A 19,702-nucleotide genomic window follows, 5' to 3' on the forward strand; every position below is an offset into this window, starting at 1 on the left:
AAAAAAAAAAAAGATATTAGAATTATATTTATGTTTCAGCTGACATGTTTCTTCCAACTTACCAACAACAACAATTATAATAATAGCAAAAATATTAATCTCAGAGGAGAATATATATATATATAAATTGTGTAGCTATCTTTTGCTCTTCTCTACCACTTTTGTTTTTTGTTTGTCAATATCTATCTATATTATCTAATAAAATTAATCTTTTCAAAATATATTGCAATTGGTGTCAATAAATAAATAAATAAATAAATAATAAATAAATAAATAAATTAAACAAGTATTATTCTCGTGTGGTGGTATTGGATTGTATGTATGTTTGTTTGTTTGGACAAGAAGAAGAAAAAGAATGAATCTATTAATAAAGATGAAACAAAAATAAAAAAAGACTGGTTAGTTATTAATATACAATTGGAATATCAATGTTTGATTGGGAATTGAATTGAATTGTGAATTGAATGGGATCAATATTTCTCGTAAAACAGCAACAACAAGAAAGAAGAAAAAACAAGATGATTAATAATAGCTATTGGTGCAAAGTGGTACAACAACAACAACAACAACAACAACACTGTAGCAGTATTATTATTAATAGTAATAATAATAATAATAATAATAATTAATGATTTTCGAAATAATGATAATAATATTAAATTATAAATTTATCCTGCCTTGTCGTGGTGGTAATGGTGGTGGTGCTGCTGTGTTGTTGGGAAACAGGTAAGGCGGGTACGTAACGAAGCGAGTAATGAATAATAGATCCAGTTTGAGTTTGTTGTGTTTTGTTTTGTTTCTAACCCTTTGTATTACAATAACAAAATAAAACAAATATTATCAATATAAACAAGAAGAAGAGGAGGAGTGGGAGGAGGAAGAGTAGTAAGAAGCTAAAAAAAAGTACTTTCAACAACTATCTAATCTAAATTATTATGATAAATGACTACTATATATCTTTGTCACCATCAGGTTGTTTGTGATTGGTCACCAACATTTATAAGTGTAAACCCATCTATCAATCAATTGATAGGATGATTGTGGCGTTGTTGTTGTTGTGTTCTATTATAATAGGGTATCCACCAACCTTGAAGGATCTCTTAAATAATAATAATAATAATCACAATCAATTGATTGATAATCATAATGATCGTCAAGTATAATTTGGGATTGTGACACAAAACAAAAAAATCAGTCCATCTAAATGATGAAACAACTAGTCAGTCAAACACTGAACATGTGAGGTGGGTGTAGAGAATACAGCAAGAAGATGGAAAATGGGGTGATTATATTATGTCTGTCTTGACTGTCTACACTTCAATAGTTGGAACTATTACTATTACTATTACAATTCTCCGCAATCAGAGGATTGATCAATATTCTCTATCTCTGTAATATACTATTCAACATTTAAATAAATCCCAATAATATGTGGTTTTACAACAGTTGGCACTGTCACTACAATTAATTTAAACTACTACAAATTTGATTGGCCAATGGTTTGTTGTTGATTTGATTGATTAATTGATTGATAATTGATAATAGTTGGTACCTACCACTGATAAATAATAATAATAATAATAATAATAATCTAAAAGTTTCAATTGTTTAATTAGGTTCAAAAAAAAAGGTGTATATGATAATAGATCTAATAGAATTTAAAGATTAGTTTTAATTTCATAAGGGTTGTAATTATTATTATTATTCCAACGACAACAACAAATATAGAAAAAAAAAAAACTAATAAAATAATTATAAATTGATTGATTGATTGATTATTTGTGGAATGTGTGTTTGTGTGTAGTAAAGTAAAATAAAAAAGAAAGAGAGATGGAAGCAATTTAAAAGAAATATTTAAAATTGGAATATTTCTTTCTTTGCTTTGTTTTGCTTTAAGAAATATATATATATATATAAGTGGGTGGTCAGTCTTGCTCTTATATAATTCTTGAATTTCAATGTTGCTCAAAACGGATGTCGTCCAAGCCCAACCAAAACAAAACACACACCAAATCGACACCCACTACCTACATCCAATCCACCCCACCACCACCGATGTCAGCGTTTTATGGGAGCCCTGAAATCGATCGGTCGGGTGATGGTTGGTTGGGTAAGTTTTTGTCGACCGGTCACCACATATAATAATGGCAATATTAAATATTAATATTAAATATTATTGATCGATTATTATTCTTGGCAAATTTGAATTCATCATCATCATTAAAGTGTTAGACATGTTCTTTTTTGTACACTTTTGTCCATCGCCAATGTCGATCATTTAAATCCTCTTCCCATTTATTTGTCGCGTAGCGAACAAAAGAGAAGTGGAGTAATTAGAACTACCTATTGGATTGTTGTTGTTGTTGTTGTGGTGAATGATGTTTGTCGACCAGAAAAAAAAAACAACGAACCTGCTGACCAGTTTTGTTATGGTTGGATTGTGTGACACCTCTCTATCTATCTATCCAACAATAAATAAATACCCCCTCGCACCTCTCACTTCCCAATCAATCAAACTCGATCAAACTCGATGAAATGATGATGATTGTTGCTATAAATTTTAAAAAGGTTTGGATTGGTGGGATGTAGGGTTGGGGGGTTGTGTGATCTCGTCTCGATTCTGTTAAAGTCAATAGATATTTCGTCTCTTATATATATTTGTTTGTCCTTCTCTGTCTGTCTTCTATTGTTTAAGAATTGTCTATAGGTAGGTAGGTGGGAATGTAGTGTTTGTTTGTTTGTGTCCTCTTTGCGTGAACCTTGGTGGATGGATATATAAATGTGTGTAACAACAATAGTGTGAAGGTTTACACTATTTGATGACAACCATTCAATTGGAAAAGAGAAATGATGCCGATTGAATTGTTGATTGGTTTGATTGGTTTGATTGGTTTGATTGGTTTGATTGATTCTACAAGTGGTTCTCTACATATTTTGATCTTGATGTTTAATGTTTACCTGTGTCTAATGTTGTTCTTGTTCACTTTATTCGCTCTACTCTTTCTTTCTTTCTTTCTTTCTTTCTTTCTTTCTTTCTTTCTTTCTATGCTCTGATGATATTATTGTTAAAAGTTATATAAATTTGATTGTTAATGACACATTTCATATGCACTCTATCTTTGATGATGTATGTTGGTGGGTGTTAATATATATATTATCTCTGCTGCTGCTTGTTGATTATATGAATACTACGATTAGTTGAATGATAAATAAAGAGAGAGAGTGAGAGATAGATAGATAGAAGACACTAATGTGTAAAAAAAAGATATTCAGAAACGGGTGTGTGATTGGCAATGAACCTGCTGCTTTTTTTATTAAAGACATACATTAAATTGGGTCAGTCGACTTTGCACCTTCTTAAGATGCTTTTTCCCAAAAGCCAATTTGAACTTTCAGCTGAAGTTTTCAAGACCTTTGTTTTCGACCTTTACAAATGGCCCTCATTAATTAGGGGCAAAGTATAAGAGTACTCATCTCTCTCTCTTTGACCTCATTCAATACAATAAATAAATAAATTGAATATTTATTTTCTTTGGGGTTTTGAAAATTTTTGGTTGGGAGTGCCGCCTCAGAATCTATTTATTGGTAAAACTTATTTCTCTCTATGGTCTTCTTTATTTTTAATTATTCTTTTACCAATCGATAGATCTTTTCATTATCTATCAAATGGTTGCCAAAAAAATTTGCGAGAGGTTCACCCTGCTAAAAAGTACTTTCCGTAAGGTCGCCTTTAGCCATGGGCTAAGATGAGGTCTAGAAAGCATTGTTTGGAAAAATAAATGATATAAACAGAAAGAGCACAAAAAGTTGTATCTATTGGTGATATTGGATCGTCGTTTCAAAGATTATTCAAATAAAAAAAATGCTATTCTTCAAAGCCTATCTCATAGTACTATTGTGCGGGCTAACCATATAAAACTACGTGCTACATGGATCGATACCTTTTGGATCACGATTAATCAAATAAAAAGACAAGCACCAACACAAGAGGTGTAGGTGCCTTGAATCTTCAACATTATATGCACTGGTGTCGGCAGTGTTCAATGCATGCCACATCCAGCAACGCTAGACAAGATGGTTAGTATATTTGGAATGGATCAATAATCAAATAATTCAGAAGTGGTCAATCTCAAAACAATTGTGAACGCTCAAGAGTAATGGTAGCTTAATCTCATATATCGATATCATGGTTATTTATTTGGTACATACTAGTATTATTGTAATTGGCTCTTTTAAAACCCATCAAGGCTAGTGGTCATGGACAATTTCGCATTCGGTCTATCAAAACCATCCATTCTAAAAGATAATAAATAATAATTAGTAAACAGTATTTATGACAGTAATTTTACAAGATACATATCTTTACAGTTTTTAAAAATGGACCAACTCGTCTCTAATCAATTGATTCTATATTTAAAGTACCAATATATACAGACTTGTTATAGATTTAAAATAAAAAACCCATCATCAAGAAAGAAAACACATACAATCTTTATGAAAGAAGAAATTGACGACCAATCAACTTTGCCCTCACGCGGTAAACAAATGGCCTTGTTTGGAAACTTATGAATATACCTACCGAAACAAACCCTACAAGCAGAGGTTCTAAGAAGTTTGAGCATGTCTAAACATGGAAGAACCCACACATCACTATCATTACTCCTCTTTTACACCATTTCTTTTTGATTATCTTTTGTTTTCATTGGTTTACCAATCAATGCACCACCCATCTCTTTCCTTTTAACTACTCATTGTTGGCCAAGTTCATCTTTACATATCATTGACCTCTTGTGTTCACTCATAAATTATATAATCCTTTTTGATCCAAATCAAGTACCAATCTACACTACCACTCTTTATCGCTCTGCATCCTTTTTGTTGTTCGTTTGATCCACTCTCCTATCCGACAAACTTTCTTTACCACTTAACTTTCCATCAGATACTGCAATCAATCACTACCATTGCTCCTCTTTTACCCTTTCTTGTTTTGATTATATTTGTTTTTATTATCGAGATGCACCACCCATCTAACCACTCGCCTCATTGTTGGTCCCAGTCTATTTCATTCTCTTCCTAATTGTGCACCAACCAAACACATCGCCCAACTTTTATCATTTGTTTTGTTTGGTCAATGATAAGTGTAATCATCAACACCTTTTTCAAATACCATGCATGGTCTGTTCACCAAGCTATACACTACTTGGCCATCTCTTATTTTTTATTTGCTCTTTGTTCAAAATAACCACACCCTTTTGTTTGTTAGTTTGATTCACGGTAACTTTCTTTATCACTTATCTTTCCATCAGATCGATAATGCAAAACATCACAATCATTGCTTTTACACCATTTCTTTTTTGTTTTCATTATCCAATCAACGCATCCCTATCTCTTTTGCCTGCTCTCTCTATGCAGTGACAGACCTGTCAAACCTTTTTTTTTTAATTTTAAACCTCTCTAACATTTATTACATTTATCATTATAGATCATAATTTGGAATGTGAAAAGAAAAGGTTAAAATTAAAAGAGGAAAGAGAGGCCAAGCAAAATCAAGAGCCAGCCATTCCCAAGGAAAAAAAAAAGAAGAAACAGTTTTTGGGTGACAAAAGGCCTGAAAACTTTGATGAAATCAATTTTGATGGATCTGTTTATTCAATATCAAATTTGGCCACAGATTTAGAGATTGATAGCAAAAATGTAAAGAAATTAAAGGTTGAAGAACATATATCTGGTGATTATTTACAATCTGAACTCTCATCAAAGTTGGAAGCGTTGATCCAATCATCAACATCAATAAGTGCCTGGAGTGGGTTAAATACCCTCCAATTGAATAGATTGAAAATGCTAAATTTGGAAAATATAATTAATCCGTAACTATTATTATTATTATTTCTTTTGTTATTTTTTATTATTATTATCATTAAATTAACTAATCAAATGCTTTTTTTGTAATCTTATTTTTTTTTCTATAGAGAGGACAATTCAATCGATTTTTCAAAGTTGACAAAAGATCAATATCCATCTTTAATGGATTTTTGTGAATCAAATGGATACAAGTTTCCAAAAGGATATGACCCTACAGGATTGAAATCCCTCATGACGTCCGATTTGGAGACGATAAAAACTACTCCTTTCGCATTGAATAGCTTTGCACCACAAGCAAAGTATGTATAAAACAATTGACCAATATCTTTTTTTTTATATTTTTAAAACTAATCCTCTTTTTTATCTATAGATTCAACAGTACTTTTATCCCATTCTCGATAGAGTTGTTTGTCAGTATAATCGTCAACTCTGGAATAGATATGTCCCTTGGTTTGACCGACAAACACAAAATATTAAGGTATATTTCAAAAATATTACCTAATTTGGAAAAAGAAATTGGTCATCCATTGGAAAGTGGCTATCCATTGGATAGATTTAAGTTTTTCGACAAGGAAATTGAGATCCTCAAAGCTTCGCACTTGGCTTCTTTTCCTTCATCGTCAGATGTAACAATATCACCATCCTCTTCGTCTGATGTAACAACATCACCATCCTCTTTGTCTGATGTAACAATATCACCATCCTCTTCGTCTGATACAACAACATCACCATCCTCTTCGTCTGATACAACTACATCTCCATCCTCATCATCAAAAAAAAAAAGAGGTAGAACTCGTAGTGAGATTGTGGATATAAAGTTAGAAAAATTCCCTGATTTTAAAGATTTTAAATTGGAGGATCTTAATCGACAATTGGAACTTAGAGATATCGAATCCCCAAACATTGATACACAAGTCCAAGAAGAGGAAAATATTAAAAGATTGAAATTGGTTTTATGGCAAGACATGGTAAAACGCTTGCAAATAGATTTTATAGAAGACTTTGACTACAGCAAATCCAGTCAAGTTAGCATTTTAAAATGGTTATCTTTACCTACTAGCACTATTAAAATCGAATATGATTGGTACTGCTGTTCATTGCCAACACTGAAAGCAACTCTCAAGAAACTATTCAATGACAGCCCAAAGGTGAAGAGAAATGGGCCAAGGAAATGGATGCCAAAGTCTCTTGCTTCAACAAAAAAATCGTTTCTTTTTCGTTACTATACGATTGGATTTGTTGGAAAATCAGTCCTCTGCGATTATTTGCAATCACCGTATGTAAAAGACAACCCATTCGATTTCAACGGGTCAACAAAAACAATTCACCCCAACTTTAATGATTACGAAAGAGACAATATTGGTTACATTTATAACCAAAAAATGTCGGTCCTAATCAATCAAAGGGCGATGATGGTGACAACCAACGTTCCCAGCCATATCTGGTTCCAAACAAAAAGTAAATGTCATTGTTTTAAAGCATTATTATCTTTTACGACCCATTCATTTTACTAATATTTAATTTTAATCTTTATATAGGTGCAAATGAAAAAGTAGTTTCTGATGTGCAAATATCCATGAATTGCCGTCTCTTGCCATACCATTTGAAAAAGAGACAAAAACTAGAAGAATCTTTTCCAGAGCAAAGTTTGGTCTCTCAAAAAAACGGTCAAGATGGCACACCCATGGATGATTCCGATGATGATGATTATGAATCATGGAAATGTAAACAAGTAGAAGAAATGGAAAAGAACCATTCATATTCATACAACCATCCCCACTATGCTTGTTTTGTGGCAAAACAAGTTGGGTTGAAACCAAACATTCCCAAAGTCAAGGATAGAGATATTATCTGTGCCAATTGTTTGTCATCCCACTCACTTAAAGATTTGCCTATGGTGTGCGAACAATGTGATACGACCATTCCTATTCTATCGGAACATGAAAAAAGATTGGATTTATGTGGTGACCTGATGGATCTGTACTCGGTTGATATTCAACTAAAAAGGAATGCATTTGAAAAAATGCCACCCTTTGATTCAAAGGATGATCAATTCCCTCCACCAGTACCATTAATTGCCGAAATCAATCATCGACTCGTCAAATTTGACCAACCTGAGTCACCCCACGTGGAGATTTTTCTACACGAGGCTCTCAACACCACCTCGATAGCACTCAACAGTAACAGGTCAGGAATTGCACCCTCCATGCGGAACCTATTCAATCTTATTAAAACTACATCCGATCCCTCGATGCAATTTAGAATTCGTGATGCATATCCCTTTGTCCACGACTCGTCTACTGGCGGATTTGAAAATGAAATCAAACATGAAATCATGGTGAAGGAATTAATGAACCATTTTTCAATGACAACGTCCAAGCTCATTATTGTTTGTGGACAATTCCCTTGCAAGGCAGCCAAAGAGGCTTTTAATGCCAATCCTTTGGATTACGAAATGGTTGACTATAGTCAAGAATCTTATCACACCATTTTAGATAAAGCCAAAGGCACAACCGAGGACAAAGAGGTGGATGTAAGTAGGATAGTTCCTAAAAGGCTCATTGCTATCGCTCCGCATCCATCAGTCATGTTTGCGTTGCACATAACAGCAGCCTATATTTTGATTGCTCATGATATCTACAAAATGGCTCCAAAGGTATCTCAATTTGACCCAGTTCAAACATTTAAATCGAATTCCCCCTCGTCTGCCTCGTCCTCCTTCTCCTCCACGTCCTTATCATCCACGTCATCTTCATCATCTGCCTCGTCTTCCTCGTCTGCCTTGCCCCCGTCCTCCTCGTCCTCCTCCACGTCCTTATCATCCACGTCATCCTCATCATCTGCCTCGTCTTCCTCGTCGTCCTTATCATCCACCTCATCTTCATCATCCTCCTCTTCGTCCTCCAATCAAAAGACCACCAAACGCCCAAATCTAAGTAACAAAACAAAAGATTTTCCTTCACTTAAACAATGGACGTTGGAACATCTAGTTGAAGAGGCCACATCCCGCAAAATCGACGTAGAGAATATCAAAGAAGATCGTCTTCAAGTTGAATGTGTTTTGTTGAAATCGGTCCTTGGGTTTCAAATATGGTCAGAACAAAAAATTGAACAGTTTGATCTAGAGGAATCAAAATCGAAAAAAGATATACTGGCCTATGCGAGAGAAAAAAAAATCCCTTTGACAGACTATTGGTTCTTCATGACGTTGGAAACCCTCAAAAAAGCCGTGCAAAGGTGTCTCGCTTCCACCTCGTCCCCATCTCCGTCCTCCTACTTGCCCACCTCTTCCTCACCCTTGACCGATATCTCACTCCCCTCTTCCCCATCCTTGACCGATGCCCCACCCACTTCATCCTCATCCGATACCTCAACTCCACCCTCTTCCACCGATACCTCATCCTTGACCGATACCTCAACCACCCCGTCCTCATCCGATACCCCACCCTCTTCCACCGATACCTCATCCTTGACCTATACCTCACTCCCCTCACACTCATTCTCCTACTCCTCCTACTCTAAACCTTTTGTAAAAAATGAAAAGTGCGTTTACAAAGATGAAGAGAAACATATAAGAGCAAAGAGAGATTTTTATCACTCTGGAATGTGTAGAAGGCGCCGAAGCAAATGGAAAGTTATGAGGGAAAACAACCGTGGCAATTATCTTTATATCGGAATTGATCCTGGAAGGTCAAAATGCACGATTGTAGACTCTATGAATCGTGCTCGAGTGGTTTCAGTGGCATCTTATTACAACCTCATGGGCACTGACCGTCTTCTGGCAAGACAACAAAACTACAAAAAGAACCCGGTCCTGTCCAAATTTGAAAGTGGATTGCCAACCTATAATACCTTTGGTAAGTGTTATTTTAAATATTCATTGTCTATACCACCTATATATTATAATATTAATATTTATAAACTAACTTTTTTTTTAATTCCTAGATACTTTATTCAATGTAGAATCTGTATTGAGACGAATAGAGTATGAAAGAATTACCCATAGGGATCAATGTCGTCTTTATTCCCATGTAGTGACGTCCTATACGTTTCAGACCATGGACAAGAACAGGAACATTGACAAGAAGCGCGCCCAATATGCCTATGCAAAGAGCTTTGTACCACCAACAACAATCCCGAAAAATAGAATAGTGATTTGTATGTTTTTTTTATTTCTTCAAACCATTTATTATTATTTGTTATTAATCTTCTTTCTTTTTATAGATATTGGAGGGTCTGATTTTTTCCGTGGATCCCGAGGTGGTGGTAGAACTGGTTGTACATCAAAGACACTACTCAGACTGTTTTTGAATATGGGTTACAAGGCACGTCTTGTCAATGAATTTAATACCTCCAAAGTATGTGTGTTTTAATAATTGAATTTTTAGATCAACCCTCGAAATGGCCATTCATTAATATTTTTTTTTCCAAGATTCATAATGCATGTGCCTCCAAAATTCATTCTACCAACAACAACAAGTTCCTAGAAAAAGCTAAACACCAAAAGGTTAAAAATGTGTTGCCAGAATCTTTTGAAAAGACCCATGTTGTTGGTGCACCCATATCCTCCACGTTTTCAGACAATGGTGTTCGTTGGCAAGGAAAGGATTCCAAGTTATGTGATGGTTGCAAATTGACTGATTACAATTGTCAATGCTCCAAGGCTCAATTGGCGGACAAAGAGAATGATTCAACTCTGAAAGTGTCTCAATTGGCAGATGATATGAATGAAACTCTAAAAGTATTCATATCACTTGAAAATACTTCACCCTCTCCAACTATGCTATTGGAATCCCTTTTCTCTTTAAGCAAAAAGACTGTCAAGGAGTTGATAGAGTTTTGCAATCTAAACTCTATCAAATACTATCAACAAGAAGAGCCAACCAAAGGGAAAAACAAAAGAGGTTCTCACAAGGATAGTAAGGGTGGTGCTACCAACAGCAAAAAGGACCAACTTATCAACGCTATCATCAAGTTTAATTTTGAAAAACAAAAAAGGGATGCTAGCAAAAATAAGAAAAAGAGGTCAAAATCGTCATCAACTACTAATGATCGTTGTAAGGACCTAGATCAAAGCAATAGTCAAAAGGATGGGAACAAGTCTACAAGCAACTCTGTTTCGACCCACGATTATGGTTTTGGTAAGTCTCTTTGTGATAGTCAGATCAAAGATCTCTGGAAGTCAAAGAACCCAAATGCGACAGAAATGCCATTTAAAACTAAATGGCAATGGCTATATTGTCCAGTTTGTGATCATTTCTTCAACAGAGACTCGAGCGCTGCAAAGAATATTCTCTTATTGGGAATCTTACACCAAACCGCAGATTACAGGCCATGGATTTATCGTCCTTTACCTGCCGATATCGTGCATATTGGGAGGGTAGACACGACCTAGTTAACCTTAACAGGGCCTTCCTGCATAAATATGAAAGTCCCCCCCCCCCAGCTGTAAGTTATTAGATAGAAAATATAATGTTGATCTCAATTTACTGATTTTCCCCTTTTTTTCTGTACTTTGTCTTTTTTTTTTACTTTGTCTGTTTTTTTTTTCTTTCCTCAATTCAAAATAAAAGTTCAAATTTAGATCTTTCGTAACACACAATATATTGATGGGGTCAATCAAACGGCCTGCTGCTTTGCCCAGATCTCTTTTTAGATATTTATGTTTTTTTAGTAATATTATTATAATTATTTGGAAACACATGTACATGTACATACACCAAGCCGCCAATCGATTATTTTAATTATAATTGAGATTGTTGAGGTTGTTTATTATTTAGATAATAAGTTTGTAGTGATGGAGCCATGGAACTTATAGTAATGGGTGGAGAACATTTATCGCGATGACCATCGTGAAACCATGATTCTTTTTGACAAGCCTTGGAACAATAGACAACTGCTTTGCAACCAGAACACAACAGTGGTTTCATGAGTGTCTGTTTGCACTGATGACACCTGTACAATTGAAGACCTACATAACAATCTCCTTCACCTCTTCCTATCTTTTCACCTGATGGATTGTAATTGGATGGAGTCTTGTTGTTGTTGCCAGATAAATCATCCATGATCAATTTGTTGAGTAGTTCTTGTTGTTGTTTACTACTTTGTTGTGTATCTTTGATGGCATGGGGTATCTGTTGAACAGTCTTTAGATTGTTGATGTGATAGCCAATCATTTTCAATGATTTTGTGAATTGGGTCGATTGGTCCTTTTGGTCGAGTACTCGCTTCCAATCGATCGGTTCAGAGTTTTTAGGAGTCAGTGTGATGAGATAGATATTGTAGTGTCCAATCAACAGACGGTGGTATCTTCCCAATTGAATATAGTTGGAACATGTTGTCATGTCGTCCACACCACCATTTGTAAATATGACACCTGTCGACGATGATACAATCTCGTGTATTCCAACTCCTCGGTGTAAAATACTCGGAACAAATCCATTACCAAAAAACAGCGACTCTGTCCACTTTGCAACTAATCCTTCGAGTGATTCAAGTTGTTTGGTAGACATTAATTGACTCCATGGTAGTGTAGCTAGTTGTTGCTGTTGAGAAGAATCGGTGGCTGATGCTGTTGGTTGTTGTTGCTCTGTACTCGTTGCAATATACGATGATATCGTTTGTACACCTATACCATTCAACATTTGATTTTGTTGATCTGGAAACTCCTTCCTAACAACCGTCATGATACTATCACCCTTGGGAGAAAAGATCATATCAATAATCCAACTCTGTGGTGTACTCTCCCAATATATTTGAGTTGTACTTGTAGTCGTCACAGATCGATCATTTCCACCAGTATTGTGGTGATGGGAGGATGAAGAAGGATGTTTACTGATGGTCGTTGTAGTGGTAGTGGTTGTACTACCTCCATTGGAAGTTGTAGTAGTGGTTGTTGTAGTGGTTGTGGTAGTGGTGGATGGGTCACCAGAGAGGTAGCCATTGCTAGTAGTTTGTCTACTCTTGTTGTTGATTGATCTAGTCGACCATTCATACTTTAGCAGAGGATACTGTCTCTGTGGAGAACTCTCCTTTTGCAATCCCCAAAAACAATATTCACCCAATGCATCATCGTTCCAAGTCACATATTCAAAGCATTCAATACGGTCTGCTTTGTTTGGACATGGTTGAGGATTAGAAGCTATATGAGTATGATTATATGGTGCTCCAGTTAAACTCTTGGCAGGTCCAACAATTGCCAATGGTCCAAATTTTCTTGGTTCAAAACATACTAAACTATTATTATTATTACTATTATTATTTGAATGGTTCTTGTTTTTGTCAGTAGTAGAAGTAGAAGAGGTCGCAGTAGCAGGAGCAGGTGTTGTACTAGTAGCTGAAGGTGTAGTAGTAGTAGTAGTACTAGGAGAAGATGAAGTTGAAGGGGATGTAGCAGCAGTAGTAGTATTATCCGAAGTAGAAGAAGCACCAGCAAAATGAAAAGTATGATTCACATGATGATTAAAAGTCATCTGAGAAAGATAAGATCCCATCATTTGTTCTTGTTGTTGTTGCTGTTGTTGTCTTTGTTGTTGTTGTTGGAAATACTTTATAGCATCTTGTGATAGCTTTTTAGTTGGTGATAGGTATGGCAATTGCAACATAAAGAGATAATTGGAGAATCTTGACAAGATACATGCCAACATTTGTGAATCTGATGAAAAACAAGCATCTACAAATGCCAAACTAGCATCATAATAGATTAATTCAAAATAATCTGGTCCTTCATCTTTGATACGATATCTACAACAAAAAAAAAGAGAATAAACATTAATTTTATGACAAAATGAGTAGGATGATGAGATTTACATACACTGTTAGACATTTTAAACCTTTATGATAACAACCAATCAATAGTAATAGTCTCTTGTCATGACTTAGTAATACCTTTTTGGTCTTTTAAAATACTTTGGTTGTTGTTGTTGTTGTTGTTGTTGTTGTTGTTGTTGTTGATCATTACCATTAAAGTTGAAATGATATACTTTATGTTCATTTGTTAAACTTAATGAAATGTTGTACTTTGAGTACTTGTTTTTGGGATCACCTCCTGCTGTGGTAGCTGATGATGTTGACGATGGAGATGTTGGTGGAGGTGATTGTTGTTGTTGTTGTTGCTGTTGCTGTTGTTGTTGTTGTTGCTGCTGTTGATGTAGATGATCTCTTGCAGATAGTTTTGATGGCAACTGATTCAATTCATTTGAATCTATTGGATAGAATGATACATCACCGCTGAGCATCAATATCATTAATACACCCTTTGGTCTATCAGCTTGATTTCCTTCTTGATGATGATGATGGTGGTGATGATGATGATGATGTTGATGGTTTTGGTTATTATTACTATTGTTATTATTATTATTATTATTATGAGGAGACGTTGAATAATAGACATAGGGTAGATACTCGAATAGCAGTGTCTCTCGTTGAGGGTGATCATATTCCTCTTGTATCATTGCTTCTGTGTTGTTGTTTGTTGTAACTGATGGCATACTAGTTGTAGTTGTAGTATCATTTACTTTGGTTGTAGAGGATGGAGACGACTTTGATTTGTTGTTGTTGTTGTTGTTGTTGTTGTTACTATGATGATCATTCATTTCTTTGAGTCTCACACTCTGTGGGGGTTGTAGCTACGACTATATTGTAGATGAGACTAACCTATCTACAATGTGTTGTTGCAACAAACTCGAGTCGATCGATCTTTATATATATATTGTTCCCTCCTTGCTGTGATTGACTGATTGCGGCTGAAGGTTGGTTGTTTCATAAAACTTTAAAAAAAATCAAAAAAAATACATAAAACGAGGTTATGCAAATCACCTATTTAATAATACAATATAATATAATATAATAATTATTATTTAAAATAGGTTACTATATTTATTTATTTATTTATTTATTTATTATTACTAATATTAATATTTGTTTTATTCACTTTTAATAATATCTCTTTGGAGAAAATATATAAATTAAAAAAAGAATATTCTGGGAAAGAGAAGAAATAGATGACAATAAATATTTACCGAAGTTCAAACAAACAAAAATGAGTTGCCGGCTCTTGTCCTGCACCTCGTTCAATTTCACAAAGAATTTCGCGTGCTAACATGTTTTACATACCCCCTCACTGATTCATATAAATAATAATAATAATATTAGTAGTGATAATTATATCTTATTTATTTAAATATTTTGTTTGATTATGAATAGTAGTAGTAGTAGTAAAACAACATGTCAAATAGTAGAAAATATACTAGTCTAAGCGACAATGACGAGGACGACCCTTTACAGCAGCAAGTCGCAAATAATAATAATAATAATGAAAGTACTTTACAACAACAACAACAACAAACAGAAATACAAATAAATGATCAACCATCATCACCTAAACTACTTTATCAACAACAACAACAAGATAATGGATTTATTAGATTAGAAGAGGACGACATTCAAGATGAAATGGATGACGACGATTTAAAGAGTTCATTTACCAATTCAACTATTGGAGACGATGAACATTTACTTATACACACATCATCTGTCAATGATATAAGAGTTTCCTCCAAACTTTACTATGTTCCTCCAAATAGAAGTTCTCCATCTATCAAACCTGTCGTAGCTACGACACAACAACAACAACAACAACAACAAACATCGGCTTCTGTTGCAACTGCTAAAAAACAACAACAACAAGACCAACTATCAATTACTATACCTTCACCTACCATTTCTGGACTTGTGGGTAATAATAATAAAAATAATACACAAGTTAAAACACCAAATGGAGCGTCTATACCAACAACAGATGGTATCTTTCCAGAAAGTCCAACAAACAAGGCTATCTCATTTCCATCTCCATCAACCTTTTCAATACCAACTCCAACTAGCCTTTCACCAAATGCATCGGGTATTATTTTACCTCCACCTCTTAGTCTTGTTGACCAACCAGCGTCATCGTCATCTACATCGGCCACTACATCATCTCGAACGACCAACAATGCAAAAGGAGAAACAATTAATAATATTGGTGCCATTTTACATGCATCAAATGAAGAGGAACATCATCATAATAATATACTTCTTTCACCACTGTCATCTGATCATTCAAAACTATTAAAATCACCAAACATTAATGATGAATCATTTGGTAGCAAGGATCCACCAGTACAAGACTTTGTACACGGAAACAAGATTGAAGATGAGGACATTCTCCAACGAATCTTACAAATCAAAGATTTCAAGTTTCAAAAGAAACATAAAAAGAAAGCGATACATTACCTCTTGAATCTTGTACCTATTGTTTCTTGGATCAAGGGTTATAAATGGACAAGTGATATTAAAGGTGATTTGGTAGCTGGACTGACAGTCGGAGTAATGTTAATTCCCCAAGGTATGGCGTATGCCATGGTAGCTGGTTTACCACCCATTTACGGACTCTATTCATCTATAGCACCGGTTATTGCCTATTCTATATTTGGAACGAGTAGAGAATTGTCAGTTGGCCCATTTGCTATCATCTCTCTACTTTGTCTAGAGACTGTTAATGGAGAGGTGGGTGCAACCTCTACAAATATGCAACATCGTGTCTCTGTATCGATTCTACTGGCATTTGTATGTGGTATATTACAGCTTATACTGGGTCTGTTACGATTTGGGTTTGTTGCCAATTTCCTCTCGGATCCAGTAAAGACTGGTTTTATTAGTGGATGTGCACTCATTATTGGATCAAGTCAAATCAAACATATACTTGGATACAGTGTTGACAATACAAACTTTTTGCCACTCCTCATTGGACGATACTTGGCACACATTACAAAGACTAATTGGTGGGCAGTGTTTATTGGAGTACTTGGTATTGTAATGTTGGTTGGCATTAAAAAGATAAATGCTCGGTTCAAGATAAAGATACCAGGACCGTTGGTTGTAGTCATCCTCTTTACACTACTCTCTTTTCTCATTGATTTTGAAAACCGAGGACATATTCCAGTGGTAGGACACGTTCCCTCTGGTATCCCATCTCCTCGATTCCCAACCATTCAATCGGATCCTGGAATAGATGTAGATACCAATTGGTTTGGTGTCACTGCTCGTATTCTCCCAGGTGCATTGGTTCTCGTTTTGGTTGGATTCATTTCAAGTGTTAGTGTCAGTTCTAAATTTGCCGAAAAGAATAATTACACGATCGATGCCAATCAGGAACTCATTGCATTGGGTGCATCAGACTTTGTCGGATCATTCTTTTTGGCATTCCCAGTTGGTGCCAGTCTTTCTCGAACGGCGGTAAACGCACAGAGTGGTGCCGTCTCACAATTGGCAGGCATTGTATGTGCATTGATCATAGTCATCGCCATTCTCCTTCTCACACCGGTAGTCTATTTCCTACCAAAAGCCATTCTAGCATCGATTGTCGTCGTTGCCATTGTCGATCTCATCGAATACAAAATAGCATTCCAACTGTGGAAGGTACACAGAAAGGATCTTGTTCTCTACTGTGTCTCTCTCTTTTCAACCATCACCTTGGGTATCCTCCAAGGTATCTTGATTGGAATCGTCGCATCTCTACTTCTCATCATCTATCGTAGTGCTTATCCACCATTTGCCGTCCTGGGTAGACTCCCTGGTACCGAAATTTATAAAAATATTAAACGTGTTCCTCAAGCTGAAACTTTTAAAGTAACTAGAAATAGAAAAAATTAATTTGTTAGAATACTTTATAAACTAACATTATAAATTTATAGGGAATTCAAATTGTAAGAATTGATGGAAGTATTTATTTTGCAAATACACAATTTATTAAAAAGAAATTAAGAGGATACGAACCTTTTAGAAAAAGAGGTGTGGATTTGGATGACATGGATTCTAGTAGTGATCAGAGCGATGACTCTGACTATGACGATAGTTCTATTGTCGAGATGGCAACAGTAGATATCGATGGTAATCCAACCAAAGGTGCAATCATCATTGATTGTAGTAGTATGAATGATATCGATTCGACAGGTATTAGAATGCTTAAAGAGTTGGTTATGGAATTTAGAGCCAAACAATTAGTACTTTATTTTGCTTCTGTCAAGGGATATATTAGAGATTTGCTTAAAAAAGGAGGTGTAGTCGAACACTATGGTGCAGATCATTTCTTTTGGACTATCAATGATGCCGTAGAACACCATCTCTACCTTATTAAACATTCTAGAAGAAATCAATTAAAAAAGTCAAGAGCTTTAAACAATAATAATAATAATAATCAAAATAATAACACCAACACCACCAGTTCAAATACTTTTAGCAAGGATAATTCTCAAGAAGAATATAATAATGATCCCATGTACAAAGGAATGATTCCACTCCAAAATCTAGATCACACATTCCTTAAATAAACTTTTGGAGGAAAGGCTCTATAACCTTTCGTCTGCGCTCTATCATAGACGAAACCTAAAAACTGAGATCTCAGATCGCACTTCGCTGGGAATTTTCATCGTGATCAAACAGATTTTGTAAATCCCGATAAGTGTATGTCAGATGATGACGATTTCACCACATATATAAACATGATCACCGTTTCATACTACTGATATCATCATCATCACCACCATGTGGGGTTGTCAACGAACTCTGTGTTGTCGTGATCCATTAAGAAGTTATTGTCATAAATAGGAGCAATAAAGTCAAGGTTCTTCTCAGTCTTTGACCAGGTCAACAGAACTGGCTCTATAGTTGACAATAATAGATTAATTATATATGTAGTCAAGCACGAATATGTTTTGTATCCAAAGCATACAAGATTGAATGTATAAATAGATTGGATAGAATCAGATTAAAAAAAAGTAATAAACAAATTCAATAAATTAAAGATTCAATATTGTGTGTGGAAGCAAGGAAGAGACATAACCCAATCTATTCTATTCCTACGACCGGCGCCGCTTGTCTTTTGAGAAAAGAAGGAGATGATGTCGTGATGACAAAGAATCTTTGCATCATTGTACTTATTTTTATCCGTTTCATGTCCTAGATTATTTAATAGATGCTTCTGAGCCCGTTGACCCATTAATTTTTTCGAGCGATCTATACAACAGTTTGGGGCGGGTTGATACCAAGGTTGTCTTCGAAAGTTTTATTTGAAAGTGAGAGCACTAAACCATGCGAGTGCCCTATAAGACTTTGAAAAAGAGGTGTAACTCTGTTGGGGCATGATCAGCCAATGAAAATTGATCAAAGGCCAAAAACGAAAATATCCTCTGGCATGGTGGTTTGAGACTTAACGGTTTGGGGGGAGTTCGCAGCATACAGTGGCCCATTTTCACTCGTTATTTGCTTTTAAATGAAGGGTTTGTATCTGGCCACTCATCTCGACCACATCATTCCAATTATTCTTATTCCTTTCCTTTCGCGAATATAGAGACACACTAAAGCATTGAAAAGATATTATACCATCTGTCTTTTGTCATTGTTATTAGAAGGGATCCTCCAAAACATTTATTTAAAATAATATTTATTCAATCAAAAAAAAAAAGTTATCTCCTTGTTGCCCTATCGCGTAGTAGTTTGATCATCACCAACAACCTTTCAACAAAAGTTTCTTAATTAAACATCAATCAACTCACTCACTCTTAAATTTAGCAACATTAGAACAATCACAAAAACCAGTCTTCTGTTTTATTTTTACAACTTTACAACAATAGTGTACCACTACTTATCTCTCCACCAGATATATCTGTATATTAATAGTAATATTACTTTCCCTCCATAATATCAACAAACACCATTACTACCACCCAACCAACCATTTTTCATCATTGTAAAATCAACACAACAAATCTTATCATTCATCGCAACCAATAATAATAATAAT

At 35.0% G+C, this 19,702-nt stretch overlaps 4 protein-coding genes across 4 annotated transcripts; 3 read left to right on the forward strand and 1 right to left on the reverse strand.

Annotated features, from left to right (window-relative positions):
- Positions 1-1,293: 1,293 nt before the first annotated feature.
- DFA_02749 (uncharacterized protein) lies at positions 1,294-6,900 on the forward strand (the record flags this gene model as incomplete). Its single annotated transcript, XM_004362300.1, has 7 exons — positions 1,294-1,391; positions 3,073-3,127; positions 3,972-4,077; positions 5,483-5,807; positions 5,970-6,161; positions 6,233-6,830; positions 6,859-6,900. 7 exons carry the CDS (start codon positions 1,294-1,296, stop codon positions 6,898-6,900), a joined length of 1,416 nt encoding a protein of 471 aa, XP_004362357.1.
- Positions 6,901-7,033: 133 nt separating this feature from the next.
- DFA_02750 (uncharacterized protein) lies at positions 7,034-11,550 on the forward strand (the record flags this gene model as incomplete). The annotated part of the gene is made up of 7 exons (XM_004362301.1): positions 7,034-7,142; positions 7,401-7,586; positions 7,749-9,719; positions 9,808-10,020; positions 10,087-10,220; positions 10,295-11,003; positions 11,537-11,550. 7 exons carry the CDS (start codon positions 7,034-7,036, stop codon positions 11,548-11,550), a joined length of 3,336 nt encoding a protein of 1,111 aa, XP_004362358.1.
- Positions 11,551-11,606: 56 nt separating this feature from the next.
- Positions 11,607-14,456, reverse strand: DFA_02751 (uncharacterized protein; the record flags this gene model as incomplete). Its single annotated transcript, XM_004362302.1, has 3 exons — positions 11,607-13,605; positions 13,676-13,738; positions 13,771-14,456. 3 exons carry the CDS (start codon positions 14,454-14,456, stop codon positions 11,607-11,609), a joined length of 2,748 nt encoding a protein of 915 aa, XP_004362359.1.
- Positions 14,457-15,087: 631 nt separating this feature from the next.
- DFA_02752 (Sulfate transporter) lies at positions 15,088-18,541 on the forward strand (the record flags this gene model as incomplete). Its single annotated transcript, XM_004362303.1, has 3 exons — positions 15,088-17,529; positions 17,595-18,178; positions 18,508-18,541. The coding sequence occupies 3 exons, from the start codon at positions 15,088-15,090 to the stop codon at positions 18,539-18,541; spliced, it is 3,060 nt and encodes a 1,019-aa protein (XP_004362360.1).
- Positions 18,542-19,702: the final 1,161 nt, after the last annotated feature.

The sequence above is a fragment of the Cavenderia fasciculata genome (genome assembly GCF_000203815.1).
Source record: "Cavenderia fasciculata unplaced genomic scaffold Scf_Dfasci-G-b-205a01.r1-3, whole genome shotgun sequence".
NCBI classification, from domain to species: domain Eukaryota; phylum Evosea; class Eumycetozoa; order Acytosteliales; family Cavenderiaceae; genus Cavenderia; species Cavenderia fasciculata.